Source organism: Eptesicus fuscus, chromosome 9, assembly GCF_027574615.1.
Source record: "Eptesicus fuscus isolate TK198812 chromosome 9, DD_ASM_mEF_20220401, whole genome shotgun sequence".
Taxonomy (NCBI): domain Eukaryota; kingdom Metazoa; phylum Chordata; class Mammalia; order Chiroptera; family Vespertilionidae; genus Eptesicus; species Eptesicus fuscus.
In genome coordinates this window covers 95092444-95107748 of record NC_072481.1, presented here as the reverse complement: position 1 = coordinate 95107748, position 15305 = coordinate 95092444, and the positions used below count along the sequence as shown (strand labels likewise).

General features: G+C 45.5%; 1 protein-coding gene across 1 annotated transcript; it reads left to right on the top strand.

The window, feature by feature from the left end:
* Positions 1-10280: 10280 nt before the first annotated feature.
* Positions 10281-13032, top strand: FOXQ1 (forkhead box Q1). Its single transcript, XM_008160430.3, has one exon. The coding sequence runs from the start codon at positions 10985-10987 to the stop codon at positions 12167-12169; it is 1185 nt and encodes a 394-aa protein (XP_008158652.2). The 5' UTR covers positions 10281-10984; the 3' UTR covers positions 12170-13032.
* The last annotated feature ends 2273 nt before the right edge of the window (positions 13033-15305 follow it).

The following is a 15305-nucleotide window of genomic DNA, read 5'->3' as shown; positions in this document are numbered from 1 at the left end:
CATATTTAATTTCATCTTTATCATAACTCTTATTTCCTCAGTGAGGAAACAACTACTGGAGGATCCTGTAACTTGACAAGATTACACTGCTAGAAAGAGATAGAAGCCCACGTTGGGCATCTTCCAAATATAAATCCAAATGCCCTCATTGCCACTAACTAGCTGAGCCACCTTGAACAAGCTCTTTGAACTTTCTTCTCATCATTTGTAAATTGAGGAATGATATTATCGTCTTCATAAGATTAGTATAAGGATTGGATATATGAAAATAGATAAAGAGCTTAACATACTGATCAGCACATAGTAAGTGCTCAGTAAAAGATTCCTTGATTGCCATTTTGTTTTCTGATACCCCATGCTGCCAATGCCAGCTCATACCTTCATCCCCTTGGTCTAACTTGAGATAAAACAGGAGGCATCCTCAGCTAACACAACCCAAACACCTATTCAGTTCTGGGTAATAACAAGCTGGTTTTCCACTGCAAAGTCAAATTGACCTCCTATGTGAATAAGAGTGTCCCTGTGGTCTTTCCCTTTGACACAGCCTTGATTGCTATTAAATGCACAACTGAGTACATTTGAACGTATACAAGTCCCTTCATACAATTCTAGTGATTCTTAAATAACCTTTAGAAAATAATAAAAGATAGAGTATTGAAAAGAACACACATTTGCTTGAACTGCATGGGATAAGCCATGTGTCCCTTAAAAACTGCCATTGTTCAAATGTATCTTCACTATGAGCTCCATGCATCTTCCCAGTGTCAAAGCCAAGGGCACACTCAAAATGTGACCCAGATGGAATGATGGGAGGAACTTGCTAGAAATTCTATAAATGCAGATGCTCTTTTTCATCTTTACTCACCTATCAATGTGAATTGAGATCTGGTAAAACTTAAGAAGATGTTTTCATTTAAAGATACATATGCTGCCCTATACACAAAAAAGTTCGATTCCTGGCCAGGGCACATACCTAGGTTGTGGGTTCAGTCCCCAGACAGGGTGCGCATACAGGAGGCAACAGATAGATGTTTCTCTCACATCAATCTTTCTCTCTCTCCCTCTTCCTTTGTCTCTCTCTAAAATCAACAAACATGTCCTTGGGTGAGGATAAAGAAGATATATATATGCTGACATTTGTCTCTCCCTTCCCCCAAAAAAATATCTGACCCTACTGAAATTCCCCTTGGTCCACCTCTCCTAGCCTGGGCTCACATCTCATTCCAGCCTCTGCCAGCATCCCTGAGCAGATGTGGCTCAACAGCACCTCACCCCAAGCCTCTGATGCCTGCTAGGACCTCTGGGCACTAAAACAGGGAGCACAGGGGCTTAACACCACTGGGCCACCTTGACCAATGGGAGATGAAGCCATGGATAAATGCTTTTCCCTTTGCGGGGAAAGCAGACAGTTCCAAGATACCTTTCTTAAGACACCTGAGGAATTCTCTTGGAGCTGGTCTCCTCCACATGCATCATATAGGAGCCTGTCTCCCTGTTTCTGCTCCTCACTCCTGATCCGACATGGTTTGCCCTAATAAAGTACGTGCATGCAGGCTGCTCATTCAGGTTCTACCTCAGGGTCACCCAATCATGTAGTTAAGACAAACCATTTTCTGCAGTACAATTCAATGACTTTAGTTTTAAAATCAACAAACAGGACATGAGACCTTACACAAGATGCTTCTGTGCCATTTCTACTTCCAGGCATGGTCTGAAAGACACGGACTGAGCACTGAAATAGACAGAACTCCAGAACACCTCAACAGTTTGTATAGATAACTAGTCAGAAAATATGAAATAGGACTATTCCCAAATCTGGGATACACGGTTGCTATTGTTCTATAAGAACAGTGAAAATACAGTTTAACTTCACTTCCCTCAAGAGACTGAGACAACGAGGCAAAGAAGATCAGTCTTGTTTGGCAATAAGCCAGCGATGAGCCACATCAATGCTAAGAGGTTGTCACCACACCTGAGTTGAGACTGTTGAAGTAGCTTTTGAAAAATACTTCCCAGAAAGTTGAGATCAAAATCCCACACTAAACAAATATTTGATCATACAGAGGAGGAGTTACCCTCTAAAGTGTACCTGGAGTGTGGCGGAGGAAGGAATACCAATACTGCAATACTCCAAAAGTAAACCGCATAGGGCTTAAGAAACTAAGATTGTGCTTTACCAAATATGCAAAACATCTTGGGAGCATTCCAGAAGGAAAAGGGTTAGATGCAGATGAGTATAAGCAACCAGATCAACTGCCTGCATGGCTCAGACCATTTGGGGGAGTACACTTACACACAGAACCAACACACTATAAAAATGTTTGAGTTTCCCAGACATTGCAGAGAAATGGATTTCAAAGCAAGCTACCACAAGCAGGCCCGACCTAGAATACATGTCCCCAGAGCTTCTCAGAGGCACTGGCACTGGTTCTCCTTCTGCACAGGTGTGGCATGTGAGGAGGTGGAAGAGCTTCCCCACCATGTTCCAAGCTGGGAGCGCAGGTTTTGCACTACCAGGGGACTGGTTCAGGGAGCCCTGGCTAAATCAACATTTCCAAGTCCATGAATCATCTGTGCCCCAGTTTCCAAGTCTTATTACAAAATTAGGCTTATAAAATTAGAGAAAATCATAAGAGAAAAAAAAAGAAATAATAGAAAGTGCTTTGTAAAAATAAGTAATTTTATGCCCACTAGTATGAAAGTTAGGGCAGACACTCACCTTTGCTGAAAAAGTCCTATGCTCACAGCTAATATGTCAGCCCCATAAACTAACATTTAAAAAGTTTAACAAATTTACTCTACAAACAGCTTTCACATATCCTCAGGACTACTGGAGCATCCCTGTCTATGACTGACATAAAACTATGCTTGCCTCTCATCAAAGAGACCTAGGGGTGCCTTCCCTCCTGGCAGTACACTAAGCCCAGCTTTAGCTGGAGCATACCCTTGAAAGTAATATATATGGATTGATATAATTCAGGCTGGCCTCCTTCCAGTTTGTAAAAATGGGTCAACTTTTCCTTGAGCAAGTTTAAAAACATTCCCCTTTTGTTGGAGCTCCAATTTGTCATTATAATTGATATTTTGAAAACAAGTTTATGGCTAGAAATAATAGTCCCAGTTGCGTGGTCTAGAAATTCAACCTAGAAAGAGGCCAAGTCTCCCCAATAAATTAATAAATTAAAAGAACTATTTTAGTCTAGTTATTTAGCAGCAATGGTTATTAACATTACAGAAAGAGACACGTGCTTCTTTTAAAAAAAATTTCAATCCTCACTTGAGAACTAAAAATCATTGATTCTAGAGAGAAAGGAAGGAAGAGAGAGAGAGAGAGAGAGAGAGAGAGAGAGAGAGATGAAAGAGAAACATATATCAGCTGCCTCATGCACACTCCCCAACCAGGAATCAAACCCACAATCTGGGTATATGACCGAGAATGGAACCCTCATCTCTTTGGTACATGGGGTGATGCTCTAACCACACCACACCGTCCAGGGTGACATGTGCCTCTTTTTTTTTTTTTTCCCAACATGTGCCTCTTGATGGAGAAGCAAACCAACACCTTTTAAGCCATTTTGCAAAAATAATTTATCTGAATCTCATCAAATCTCCAAATTTAATTACTAATTACTAGAGCATGCATATGAAGAAATATATTAAAAGACATTATGAGAAAGCATTCAGTAAAACCATAATGTGGGAAATTCTACATACAAACCTTGCAGATGTTTTTCAACAAAAGAAAATTGAAGGAAAAAGAGACAATGAGGAAGGTGACAAATGGACTTAATCATTAAATAAAGGTAAAAATACACACCAGTTAATCAAAATGTGTGGCCTTTCTTTCAGTCCTGATTCAAATATACAAACTGTTTTTTTTAAATTATGACAAAATCTTGGCCATGAAGAAGAAACTAATACTGAATATTTTCCTCCACAAAACAAATAAAAAAATGTACAAAATACATTTTTAAAAATTTTCAGACATAAGATATCAAGCTATATAACTGTGATCCCTGAGAAAATGAAACAAAGGAATTGAGTTTAAAAATAATACTGGATTTTTGTGTGAAAGCAATTTTATTTTTTTTCTATTTTTTTTATTGATTAAGGTATTACATGTGTACATATCTTCCCATTGCCCCCCTCACCCCACTCCCATACATGCCCTCAACCCCCAGTGTCTTGTGCCCATTGGTTATGCTTATATGCATACATACAAGTCCTTCAGTTGATCTCTTATCTCCCCCACCTCTCCCCAACCTTCCCGCTGTAATTTGACAGTCTGGTCGATGCTTTACTGCCTCTGTATCTATCTTTTTGTTCATCAGGTTATAATGAAAGCAATTTTAAAATAACAGCAATGGGACAGGAGAAGCCAAGAGAAGCTCCAGTCTCACTGAGTTGAGGTGAAACAGTCTCAGGGTATAGGGAGGCTAAATCTGTTGCAATTTGTGGCAAAGTATCACAGAGAATTGAACTATGCAAAGAAGGGTTCCAGAAATCTGCATAGGAGGCCCCTTGGGTCTTTAGCTGAACACTAATCTGTGCATTTGTAGGTGAAAATATACAAGGCTGTCTGAAGAATTGAAGAACAGTTCCCAGAACTTTCACAGAGCTGGAAAGTATATAGATTCTAAACAACCAGGAATGGACTTCCCTTCTTGAACACTCAGGGCAATATAGAGAGAGGCCAAAAAAAGCCATCCCTTAGTAGTAAGGCTAACTTATCCCTAAAGTATAGACTATTCTAAAACTGTCCTTTTAACAGGGTTAAAAACAAGTCTGGTAAGGTTTACTCAAATTTCTTAATTGTCTACCAAAACAAATTTCAGAGCTCTTTAAGAAAGAAAGCGAAATCCAAATACTTAACAAAATAAGCCTGACAATGTCCTGCATCCAATCAAAAATAACTAGGCATGCAAAAAAACCAGCAAATTATGACACGTAAACCAGAAGGAAAATGTCAAAAGAAAAAAAGCCATAAATGATAGAAATTTTAGAGGTAGCAGACAAGGACTTCTAAAGACTATTACACATATGTTTAAGATATTAAAAGAAAACATGAATATAATAAAGAGACAAATGAAAAATATAAAAAAAATAAATAAAATAAAAAAATAAATCAAATGGAAATTTCAGAGAAGGAAAATACATTATCTCTTTGGAAAATTTCATTGGACAATTTTAACAGCAGAACAGATGTGGCAAAAGAAAGACCAGTGAACATGAAGACTTTGCAATAAAAAATATTCAAATAATAGGTAGAGGGGGAAACAGACAAACATGCACACACACACACACACACACACACACACACACACACACAAAGAAACTCAGCCACCTGTGGGATAATATCAAGCAATCAAACAAACATATAATTGGAGTCCAAGAAGAAAAAGAAACTAAGAGTATAGGTGGCAAAACAAAAAATATTCGCAGAAATAATAACTGAAAATTTTCCATCTCAGATACAAATAATAAATCCATATATTTAAGAAGCTCAATGATATGTGAAATGGATAAGCACAAACCATAACAAGGAACATTATAATCAAATTGCTGAAAAACAGTTATAATCAGAAAAATATATATATTTTTTGTTTGTTTGTTAATCCTCACTTAAGGATATTTTTTCCCATTGATTTTCTTTTTAGAGAAAGTGGAATGGAGGGAGGAAGGGGGAGAAAAAGAGAAACATCTATGTGAGAGAGACACATCGACTGGTTGTCTCCCACACTTGCCAGTAATCAAACCTGTAAGCCAGGTATGTGCCTTTTACCATGAATCAAACAAATAACCCTTCAGTGCACAGGCAGATGCTCTAACCATTGAGCAAGGGCTAATGGCTTCATACTAGCCAGGGCTAATCAGGAAATATTTTAAGTGGCAAAAAAAAACAAACACAGAATCAGAGATATATGTGTATCTTCCTATAATTCACATCTATATATATAAAAGTCTAAGTGACCATTCAACCGGTCAATCATTTGACCATTCGAACGGTAGCTATGATGCACACTGACTACCAGGGGGCAGATGCTCCAACCTATAGGTTAGCTTGCTGCTGGGGTCTGGTCTATCAGGACTCAGCCAGACGGGCCGGGCATGCCCTGGAGCCCTCCTGCAGTCCCTCCCCAGCCCCAGTCATGCACCAGTGGGGTCCCTCGGCCTGGCCTGCACCCTCTCGCAATCTGGAACCCCTCGGGGGATGTCCGCAGGCCAGGCCGAGGGACCCCACTGGTGCGTGAATCCATGCACCGGGCCTCTAGTCTTCATATAAAATGTGACAAAAAGCAAATTAGCTATTGTCTGGGGCTGAGAATGGGGAGAGGAGGTGGAATTGACTACAAGGGGCATGAGGCCACATTTTGCAGTAATGAAAATGTTTTATATCTTAATTACAATGATGATTACAGGAATGTATACGTTTGCCAAGATTCATTTAACTGTACAATTAAAATAGGTACATTTTATTATGTGTAAAACATACCTCAATAAAACTGACTAAAACAATATGACACTTTTTAGATAATGAATATTTTAATACCTACGGAGTATTTAATCTTACTAAAGACATACTATTAATTTTGTAGGTATAATTATATTGTGATTATATTTTGTTCAAGAGTCCTTACCTTCAGAAGTATATAGTGAAATATTTTTAATGAAATTATATGCTGTCTATTTGGAACTTTCCATAACAAAAAAATATATTTAAGTGCTTTAAATACATGAGTGGTGTCATAAATTATTCATTTAAAAAACATAAACTGGGCAACTATTTTGAGTGACAGATACTAGGGGACATAAAAATTGTAAAATATTATCCTCATAATATTCTTATTGCTTCATCATCAATATAATTTAAACAAGATATTAAGGAATTAGATGGAGGCTTTGTGGAAATTCTGAAAAGAATTTTTGAATACTCCTAAAAACATCAATGCTCTTCATTAAGTCCAATTGCCCATCATAACTTGTACATTCTTCTCTTTTAATATAGTATCACCAGCACTAGTATGGTATTAATTAACCATGATTAGGATAATTTTCTAATTTATAGATAAGAACTTAAATGAGAAGAAACAGGAAAGAGAAATAAGCCAAACTCCCTGAGAGGGAATTAAAAATGGTAAAATCATCTATTGTTTGCAATCTTTCGCTCATGTGGTACTCTTAGTTCAATAGAGAATAGCTTGATGATAGGCCTGAGAACAAAGCTGGCCTCAGAGGCTTTCAGTCAAGGCAATGTGCAAAACAGCTGACATGTACAGGACTGTGAAAGTTAAGAATATGAACTTGAGGTAATTGTAGGAATATGGATAGATGTCTCTGCTGCTATCACTTGGGAAGAAATTGGTAAAGAAGTTCTAGAAATTCCACTAAGCTTAAAAGGGAGAATTAGAGCAAATCATTATCAGTATTACACAAGGCACGTTATTTTTATTTTTGCAAGCAAATGTGCTAATTCAGTGTCCACTGCCAGCATGGTTTCTGAACAGTATGAACAGTATTTGATTCCCATGATGCAGCTTTATATAATTCTGTCAACCATTGCCAGGTGGTCAGAGTGTACCAACAGATTGATAAGCAGTCCATTTTAGGTAGCAGCACAGTCTCCAAACTTGGAAACTGAGTTAATATCTTGAATGTACCAGTCTAGTCTCAGAAAGGCAAGACCAAGTCTTTTCCCAGCTAAAGTTGAACACCAAAGTCCAAGGTTCATAGGATCATTTATGAAAGGGACAGAGGAGTCCTCCAAACAGGCTGATTCTGGCTTAGCACCAGAATCTGCCAAAGAATTGACTGAAAATAATGTGGAACTTAGACTTCAAGCCATGTCTATAAAATGATAGCTCTAATGTTTTTAACAATGTACAAGTTATATGTTTATTATTTATTCAACTTCTAAAAATAGGGTGCCCATAGAATGTATTGCCCCAAATTGGAACACTTGTAAAGAGGGAAGGGTACCCTATTAATAATGACATGGGCATTATTCTGGGCAATTAATATGTGATCACACCATCTAAAACCACAACATGATCACATCATCTTATAAGGATCTTCTACTTACCATGCAACCCATACCACCAGGGAGGGTAACAATCCCATCTACTCTCTCCCCAGACCTGCATCCTGGGCTGCTGTAATCTGGGAGTTCACATCAGATGGCCCAGAGAAGTGACCAGAGGGGGAAATGCACTTGCTGTACATTCAACCCAAGCAAAGACTAGTGCCAAACAATGGAGTGTGCAGGAGCTGAAAGAAGACTTGGAGTCCATTCAATTGCCTTTTTCTCACAGGTGATGAAAGGCCAACAAGGAGCAGCCCCAAGGCCATGTAGTCATGTGAGTGGCAGCGTGGCCTAGTGTGGTGCTTCATTTTCTCTCCTCCCTATCAACAGGCCAAAGCTCATAGAACTTCCCAGAATAACTGAGGACCCTGGAGCAGCTGAGCTGGGGGATCTGGGAGGGAAGTGGGGATGGAGCTAGGAGGGCGCTGCCCAGGGTAAAAGAAGCCATGTGGCTGGCAAGTCTGGGAGTAAGGTTGCTGGAAACACGGAGATGGGGCATCTGAGTTGCATGGGGACAGGGGTGTGATGCTAGCTGGCTGGCTTCATGCCTGCAGGACAGCTCACCTGTGTGGTCTCCAAAATGGAACTCGTGATGGGCAGAAAACCTTGGTCCTTTAGTCTCTCAGAGGCCTCCTTAGACTAGCCAACTTGGGTCCGCACATCAACTGTGGGCTTATCTCCTCCATAAAATGGGCCTTTGTCCTGTCTTTGTGTCCTGCCTTTGTCCTGTCCTTAAGTCCTGTCCATCTCGAGTTCAAAGGAGAATGACATTCATTATGCATGCCTATTATTCCTAGCCCAACCCATGCCTCTTTACCTGGCTGCTTTCTTGTCCCAGCTTACTCCCATCTCCAGGTCCAAGGGACAATGAACTCCCAGGGCCAGAGAGGAGTGTCCCCTGGAAAGGAGCCATCCCTCACCAGCTCCCCATTGGAACACACAATATGAGTTTAATATCCAAAACGTGTGATTTCTCCCAAACACAAAAAAATAACAGAGCCTTCGATGGGCTTGTCATTTTGCCCACCCCATGCTGAATGCCTTTAAAACTGCCTTAATGTAGATAAGAGAGGATTGTGTACATCACACAAATGGTGGAAGGTAATAAAACAAACATCAAATGTGAGCTCCCATGTACTTGCAGTTCTTTCTCTATTTGCAACAAAGACAGGAAAAAGGAGGAAACCTCAGTGTGGAAGGGCAGCAGGTTAGAAATGTACCCTTCTGGGGGTCAGTGAGCCCCTCCCTGTAGTATTGACACCTCAGGCCCCAAACTTCCTGGTGCGGAGAAAGTACCCCCTTCCCCAACTCTCCTACACCGGTGCCACCTGAAACCACAGCAAATGTATCCAAGGAGAAGGACTGGAAAGAAATGGCCATCAGCACGTCATGCCATGGGTCCCCTACCTGGGAACAGGCCCTCCCAATCGTTCCTGTTGTCTGTTGGAACCCAGGAATACAGAGGCTGGAATCTAGAGGGGCACTCGCGCAGGCAGAGCCTGGTGCCCCGTTCTAGACACAGTTGCTTTTCCCCAAGAGCCACCAGCCAGGTGCAGAAACAGGTAAAGGCAAAGAAAAGTGAAAGTCAGAGACCATTTAGCAAACAAGAGTCAGGTTCATCCGAAAAGGCTTATACAATTTCAAGTCCAGTATTTTATTCATTAAAAAAGGAAAGACGACAAAAATAATCCTCAAAAGGAAATCACATGACGGGGCACAGCGGGTGGCATCCGTTAGAGGTCACTGCAAAGTGCGCCCAGTGAGGTCTCTAAGTGCAGCACCTCCTCAGGGGCTTGGGGCGTTTACTTTAGAAAGAAGCACTGCTTTCACTACAAGAGAAGCAAACATATACCGCGTATACCTTAGGAAGGCCACAAGCCTAAGCCAAGTCCCTGCTGACTCGGCCCAGCCCTTCTAGGTCCCTCCCCCGTCCCGTCCCCTGTGCCCTCTCGCCTAGATCGCTTCCTTGGGCTCCGGGGCGCAGAGACCCCTCCGGGCCGCGGGGCGCTCCCACCTGAACTTAACACCCGGCTGCGGGGCCGGAGCACTCGGACACCCGCACAGTCAGACCCTCGCACACTCCCAGCCCCGCGCACACTCCCATTGGCTGGAAGCGGAGGGCGGGGCTGGCCAGCTCCAAAACAACCACCTGCGCAGCGACTTCTACGCCGCGCCGCCTCGTAGCCTCCACCTGGTGCGGCCGGCCCGCCCGGGAGCCACAGCCACCTAAGCCACCCTCTTCCCCCACCCCTCTGTCGTCCGTGCCCAGGCCCCGCCTCCGCAGGTTATATTGGGCCGAGCGGAAGGTGGAGGCCAGACGTAGGGGCTGCGGGCCAGCGTGGAGATGCTTCTCTGGAGGCCCGGGGCGGAAAGGCGGCTGCGGGAGCCACAGCCTCGGGGACTCGTCTCCGTGGGCGCTCAGGGCTGAAGACACCAGACCCTCCCCAAGGGTGGCACGCACTTCCGTGCCCCGTGGACGCCTGCCCGGGACCTGCGGCGTTCAGTGAAGAAACCCTCCGGGTCAGAGAGCAGATGCCTACACTTCTTCCCTCCAGCAGGAAATCCCAAGGCCCTTATGCCTGGGCAGCAGAAGTTAAAGCCGCACACTTGCACACATTCACCCTGAAGTCTCTCATCCTCGAACTGAAGACAGCGCTCACCCAACTCTTGCCTCTTCGCCCCTCTTAGTTCACCCAATAAGCACACCCCTCCAACGAACCATTCCGGTGGAATTGGACTCTTCTACGGAAAGTGACTGTCTCTCACAAGAGGAGGGAGAGCTCTCTGGGAGAGAAAGGCGAGGACTCCCGGACCTGAGGCCGCCCCCCCGCCCCCCCGCACCAGCTTCCCAAGACCGCGCAAAGGAAAAGAGTACGGCGCTGAGCCAGGACAGGGTGCGTGGGCATGGAGTCGGAGGTGTTCAGCCCCCGTGCGGCTCACGAGATCAAGCCGGGTAGTGATCTAGAAGGCACAGGAGGTAGCAACGCGCCCTCTCCGCTGTCCGCAGCCGGCGACGACTCCCTGGGGTCGGACGGGGACTGTGCAGCCAACAGCCCAGCAGCGGTAAGCGGCGGTAAGCGGAATGCGAGGGGTGCGCCTGCCGCCGAGGAGGAGGGCCCGGTTGCGGCGGGGATCGTAGAGGAGGGCGCCGCAGGGCCCGGGGCCGAGAGCGCAGGGGTCGGTGAGGGCGGGCGCAGCAAGCCGTACACGCGGCGGCCCAAGCCCCCGTACTCGTACATCGCGCTTATAGCCATGGCCATCCGCGACTCGGCGGGCGGGCGCCTGACGCTGGCGGAGATCAACGAGTACCTCATGGGCAAGTTTCCCTTCTTCCGCGGCAGCTACACGGGCTGGCGCAACTCCGTGCGCCACAACCTTTCGCTCAACGACTGCTTCGTCAAGGTGCTGCGCGACCCCTCGCGGCCTTGGGGCAAGGATAACTACTGGATGCTCAACCCCAACAGCGAGTACACCTTCGCCGATGGTGTCTTCCGTCGCCGCCGCAAGCGCCTCAGCCACCGGGCACCGGTCCCCGCACTCGGGCTGCGGCCGGAGGAGACCACAGCCCCGCCGCCCGCTCCCGCTCCCACGCCCGCGGCCCCGAACTCGCCCGGTGCGCGCTCCTCCGCCCGCCAGGAGGGGCGCGCCAGCCCCACGGGCAAATTCTCCAGCTCCTTCGCTATAGACAGCATCCTCAGCAAGCCCTTCCGCAGCCGCCGCGACGGGGACACGGCCCCCGTGGTGCGGCTGCAGTGGGGCGCTGCGCCCTGCCCGCCGCTATCCGCGTATCCCGCGCTCCTCCCCGGCGCGCCTGGCGGGACCCTACTGCCGCTCTGCGCGTACGGAGCGGCTGAGCCTGCGCTGCTGGGCGCGCGCGGAGCCGAGGCGCCGCCGCCCGCGCCGCACCTCCTGCTCGCGCCTTTCTCCTCCTCCGTCCCCGCCAAGCCCTTCCAAGGCCCTGCGGCTGGCGGCGGCAGGGGCGGCGCTCACTTGTACTGCCCCCTGCGGCTGCCCGCGGCCCTGCAGGCGGCCTCCTCCCGCGGCCAGGGCGCGCACCTGCCCTACCCCGTGGAGAAGCTCCTGGCCTGAACTGGCTGGCTGGCTGGCTGGCTGGCTAGCTGAGCCCCGCCGGGGTGGGCACCCTAGGAGACGCCGCTATCGCACGTTCAGGGCTTTGCACTTTCTGTCCAGAGAAAAGGAGCTTTAAAAGAAAATTCTCCATCAAACGTGCCTTACCGCTAAAGGGTTTTTGACAGAAGTGTTTAAACTTAGTCCAGAATATTTCCTTCCTCTTTTATAACTTTACAGAGGACCAAAGCAATATTTCATAGTTGTTTGAGTTTCTTTACCAAGCCTGTCTCTCCCTTCCTTCACCGACTTTTCCTCTCTTCTTACTGCCCAGGCACTCCCTCATTCCTACCATTTTTGTTGCACCTTCCATTGATTTGTTCCTAACAAAAGAAAAAGAAAAAAGCACATCAGGGAACCACTCCGTATGATAAATGATATGACTACTGCTTGGGGTTTGTTGGGCCCCTGTTCCATGTGTACGTATGTGACTGAATGTGAGAGAGGTGTCTGAATCTTCAGTCATTTCTCTGCTATTGACCAATGCTTCACTGTGCCAAAAAGATTAAAAACATATATATTGTTGGGTTTTATAATTAAATTATTTATATATTTTTGAAATCTGGATTGAGAAAGTTGCAGGCAACAAGCTACAGCTTTATTCATGGTTTGGTGATCACTCACTGTGGTCTCCCTGGGCCAAGCAATTTCTTTAAAGCAAAAGTTGACCTTATGTATGTAAAGTGCCAGGACCACTGCCACGTGAAAGCAATTGTGATTTTTATTTTTGTTATTTTATTTGTATCTGTGTACATATTCATGTATAAATTTTATGAAACCCAGGCATAGTGCTTATTTTTAAATAAAACTCGCAACTGACTTTAGCACTTTGTGGTGATGGGCTGGAGATGGAGAGTTTTTACCCCCTCCCTTCCCAAGTGGGTTTAGGTTTCAGTCTGAAGAAACTTCCTGTGGGGGTCAAAATATTTTCCTGAATGATTCAATACAAGTAGAGGCAGTCTGCATGTTTTCTTACCTGACAGATTGCTGTACAAATCTCCAGGATGGGACTTCTAACAGTGAGATTTATTAAAACTTAAGACCAATGATCTCTGTAAGAATTCTCCTAAGAGTTACAGAACAATTTAGAAGGTGTGGGCCCCAAGAATCGCCTGGCAGACATTATCAACAAGCTTATAGTCAAGCAGGCATTTTCAGGCAAATTGGTCCTGATTGGGGTTCAAAAAGCTGGAAACATTCTTGGCATGTGATTATCTTAATCACCCAAGATTTCCTTAGGGCCGTTTTAAGAGCAATTTGAATGTCAATGTTTTTTGTTTGTTTTGTTTCCAAAAAAACGAAACCTACCTTTTTAGGAATGCAACAAGTCCATTTGGGTGTGAACCCACTAGTAGTATTTTTTTCAGTCTCCCCTTTTGTATACAGAGAGCCTCTGTAGATGTGAGGCTGCCAAGCCTTTTCCCTTGTGATCTGAAGAGAAAGTGCCACTTCAGATGGGCTAGGGACAGTTTCCCATATTAAAAATGGGAGATTTGCCCTAACCGGTTTGGCTCAATGAATAGAGCATCGGCAGACTGAAGGGTACCAGGTTAGATTCCGGTCAAGGGCATGTACCTTGGTTGCGGGCACATCCCCAGTAGGGGGTGTGCACGAGGCAGCTGATCAATGTTTCTCTTTCATTGATGTTTCTAACTCCCTATCCCTCTTCCTTACTCTCTGTAAAAAATCAATAAAATATATTTAAAAATAAAAAATATGGGAGATTTGACCGGAGGAAGTACCATAAAAGTGTGAACATCCATTTCTCAATAAATTCAAAGGCAATGGGATTCTCACAATTTATAGATTGCAATGTTCTAAAGAGTAATACAAACACTGAGAAATTCAGAGACTGGAAATGCAGGCCCCACTGTTATTCTTGATGTTCTTGGACAGATCTCATCTCATCCAAGAGGATAGTTTGTAATCAACATATTGTGAGGTGGGGGGGAGGGGTGATTATTTCAAGGTGCTATCTTTTGGCAAGAATGGGAGGGGGAAAGCCCATCCCTAAGTCTAGCTAACAAGTTTGACTGATTTTCCTTCTATCTACTTAGTATCATGAAGAGTGATAATAATGGGGTTGAATTATGACAAAAGGCAGGCATTTAAGTGGAGATTTGCTATCACAAGGCTAATAATTAGACCTGAAAATAAAACTGAAACAGACGGGGGGGGGGGGGGGGGAAGGAGGAGAGTCAATGAGTTCACTGGGTTGAAATGATCAGGACCCATGATCAATGCTTTGCTTTTCTCTTGAAAACACACTCTTACTAGTAAGATGAAAGGTGAGTGGGGAGTCAGCGACTTCAGCTGCTTCCCATCTCTGATTCCACCAACCCTTTCTCTCCCACTGCTGCCTGGTCTCCAGAGGCAGGGTGCTGCCTTTGATACCAGTTTTGGAAAGCCAAGATCCTCACTTTTACATAGTACATGACAGCTCTGAAAAGGAGCCTTTAAGTCACCACTGATTTGTGTTGGAAAGCAATGCAAAAAAAGGTGTTTTAAAATCACAGCTGTTCTCTCCTCCCTTGAAAAAACTCCTTCCCTCCTAAACAATACTGCCAGAGCCTGAGTCGGGTGGACTGGGGTCCCCTCCTCAGCTTCTGACCCTCAGGTACTGCAAGGCTTTCTAGAGCGTGGTCAGGGTCGCGTGACCTTTGCGCCCCTGGTTAGTGTTCCCTGACCCAGCTCCTACTCCCACGACCCAAACGACAATCACGCGGAGTGGGGACGAAGAGGTTCCCAGCCCTGCCCTTGCCTCCCCACCCGCCTTCACATCCCTGGCAGTTTCGGCCTCTACCTGCTGGGCGGAGGGGGCCCAGACTCGAGGAAGCCGCGCGAGGCCCTGTTTTCTTCAGGAAAAGCAGAAAGTTGCAGGCGTGCTTTAAGTTCCAGCGACGCACCCTTTCTGCACACCGCGACCCAGGTCCGGGCCTTCAGCGATGACAGGTTGGTCACTCTCTCAGGACCCGGCCCCCGCCGCAGCCAGGCGATGCGACCCCGCCACGACCTTTCCTTCTGGCATCAGCCCAGGCAACTGGATTCCTCGCTGGCGCCAGAGAACACTCGGGGCTCCGCGCGTCGGGCGGGTGGG

What these genes read in the sequence shown, in the direction of transcription:
- FOXQ1 (XM_008160430.3), top strand. Translation starts at nt 10,985, where the DNA reads ATGGAGTCGGAGGTGTTCAGCCCCCGTGCGGCTCACGAGATCAAGCCG.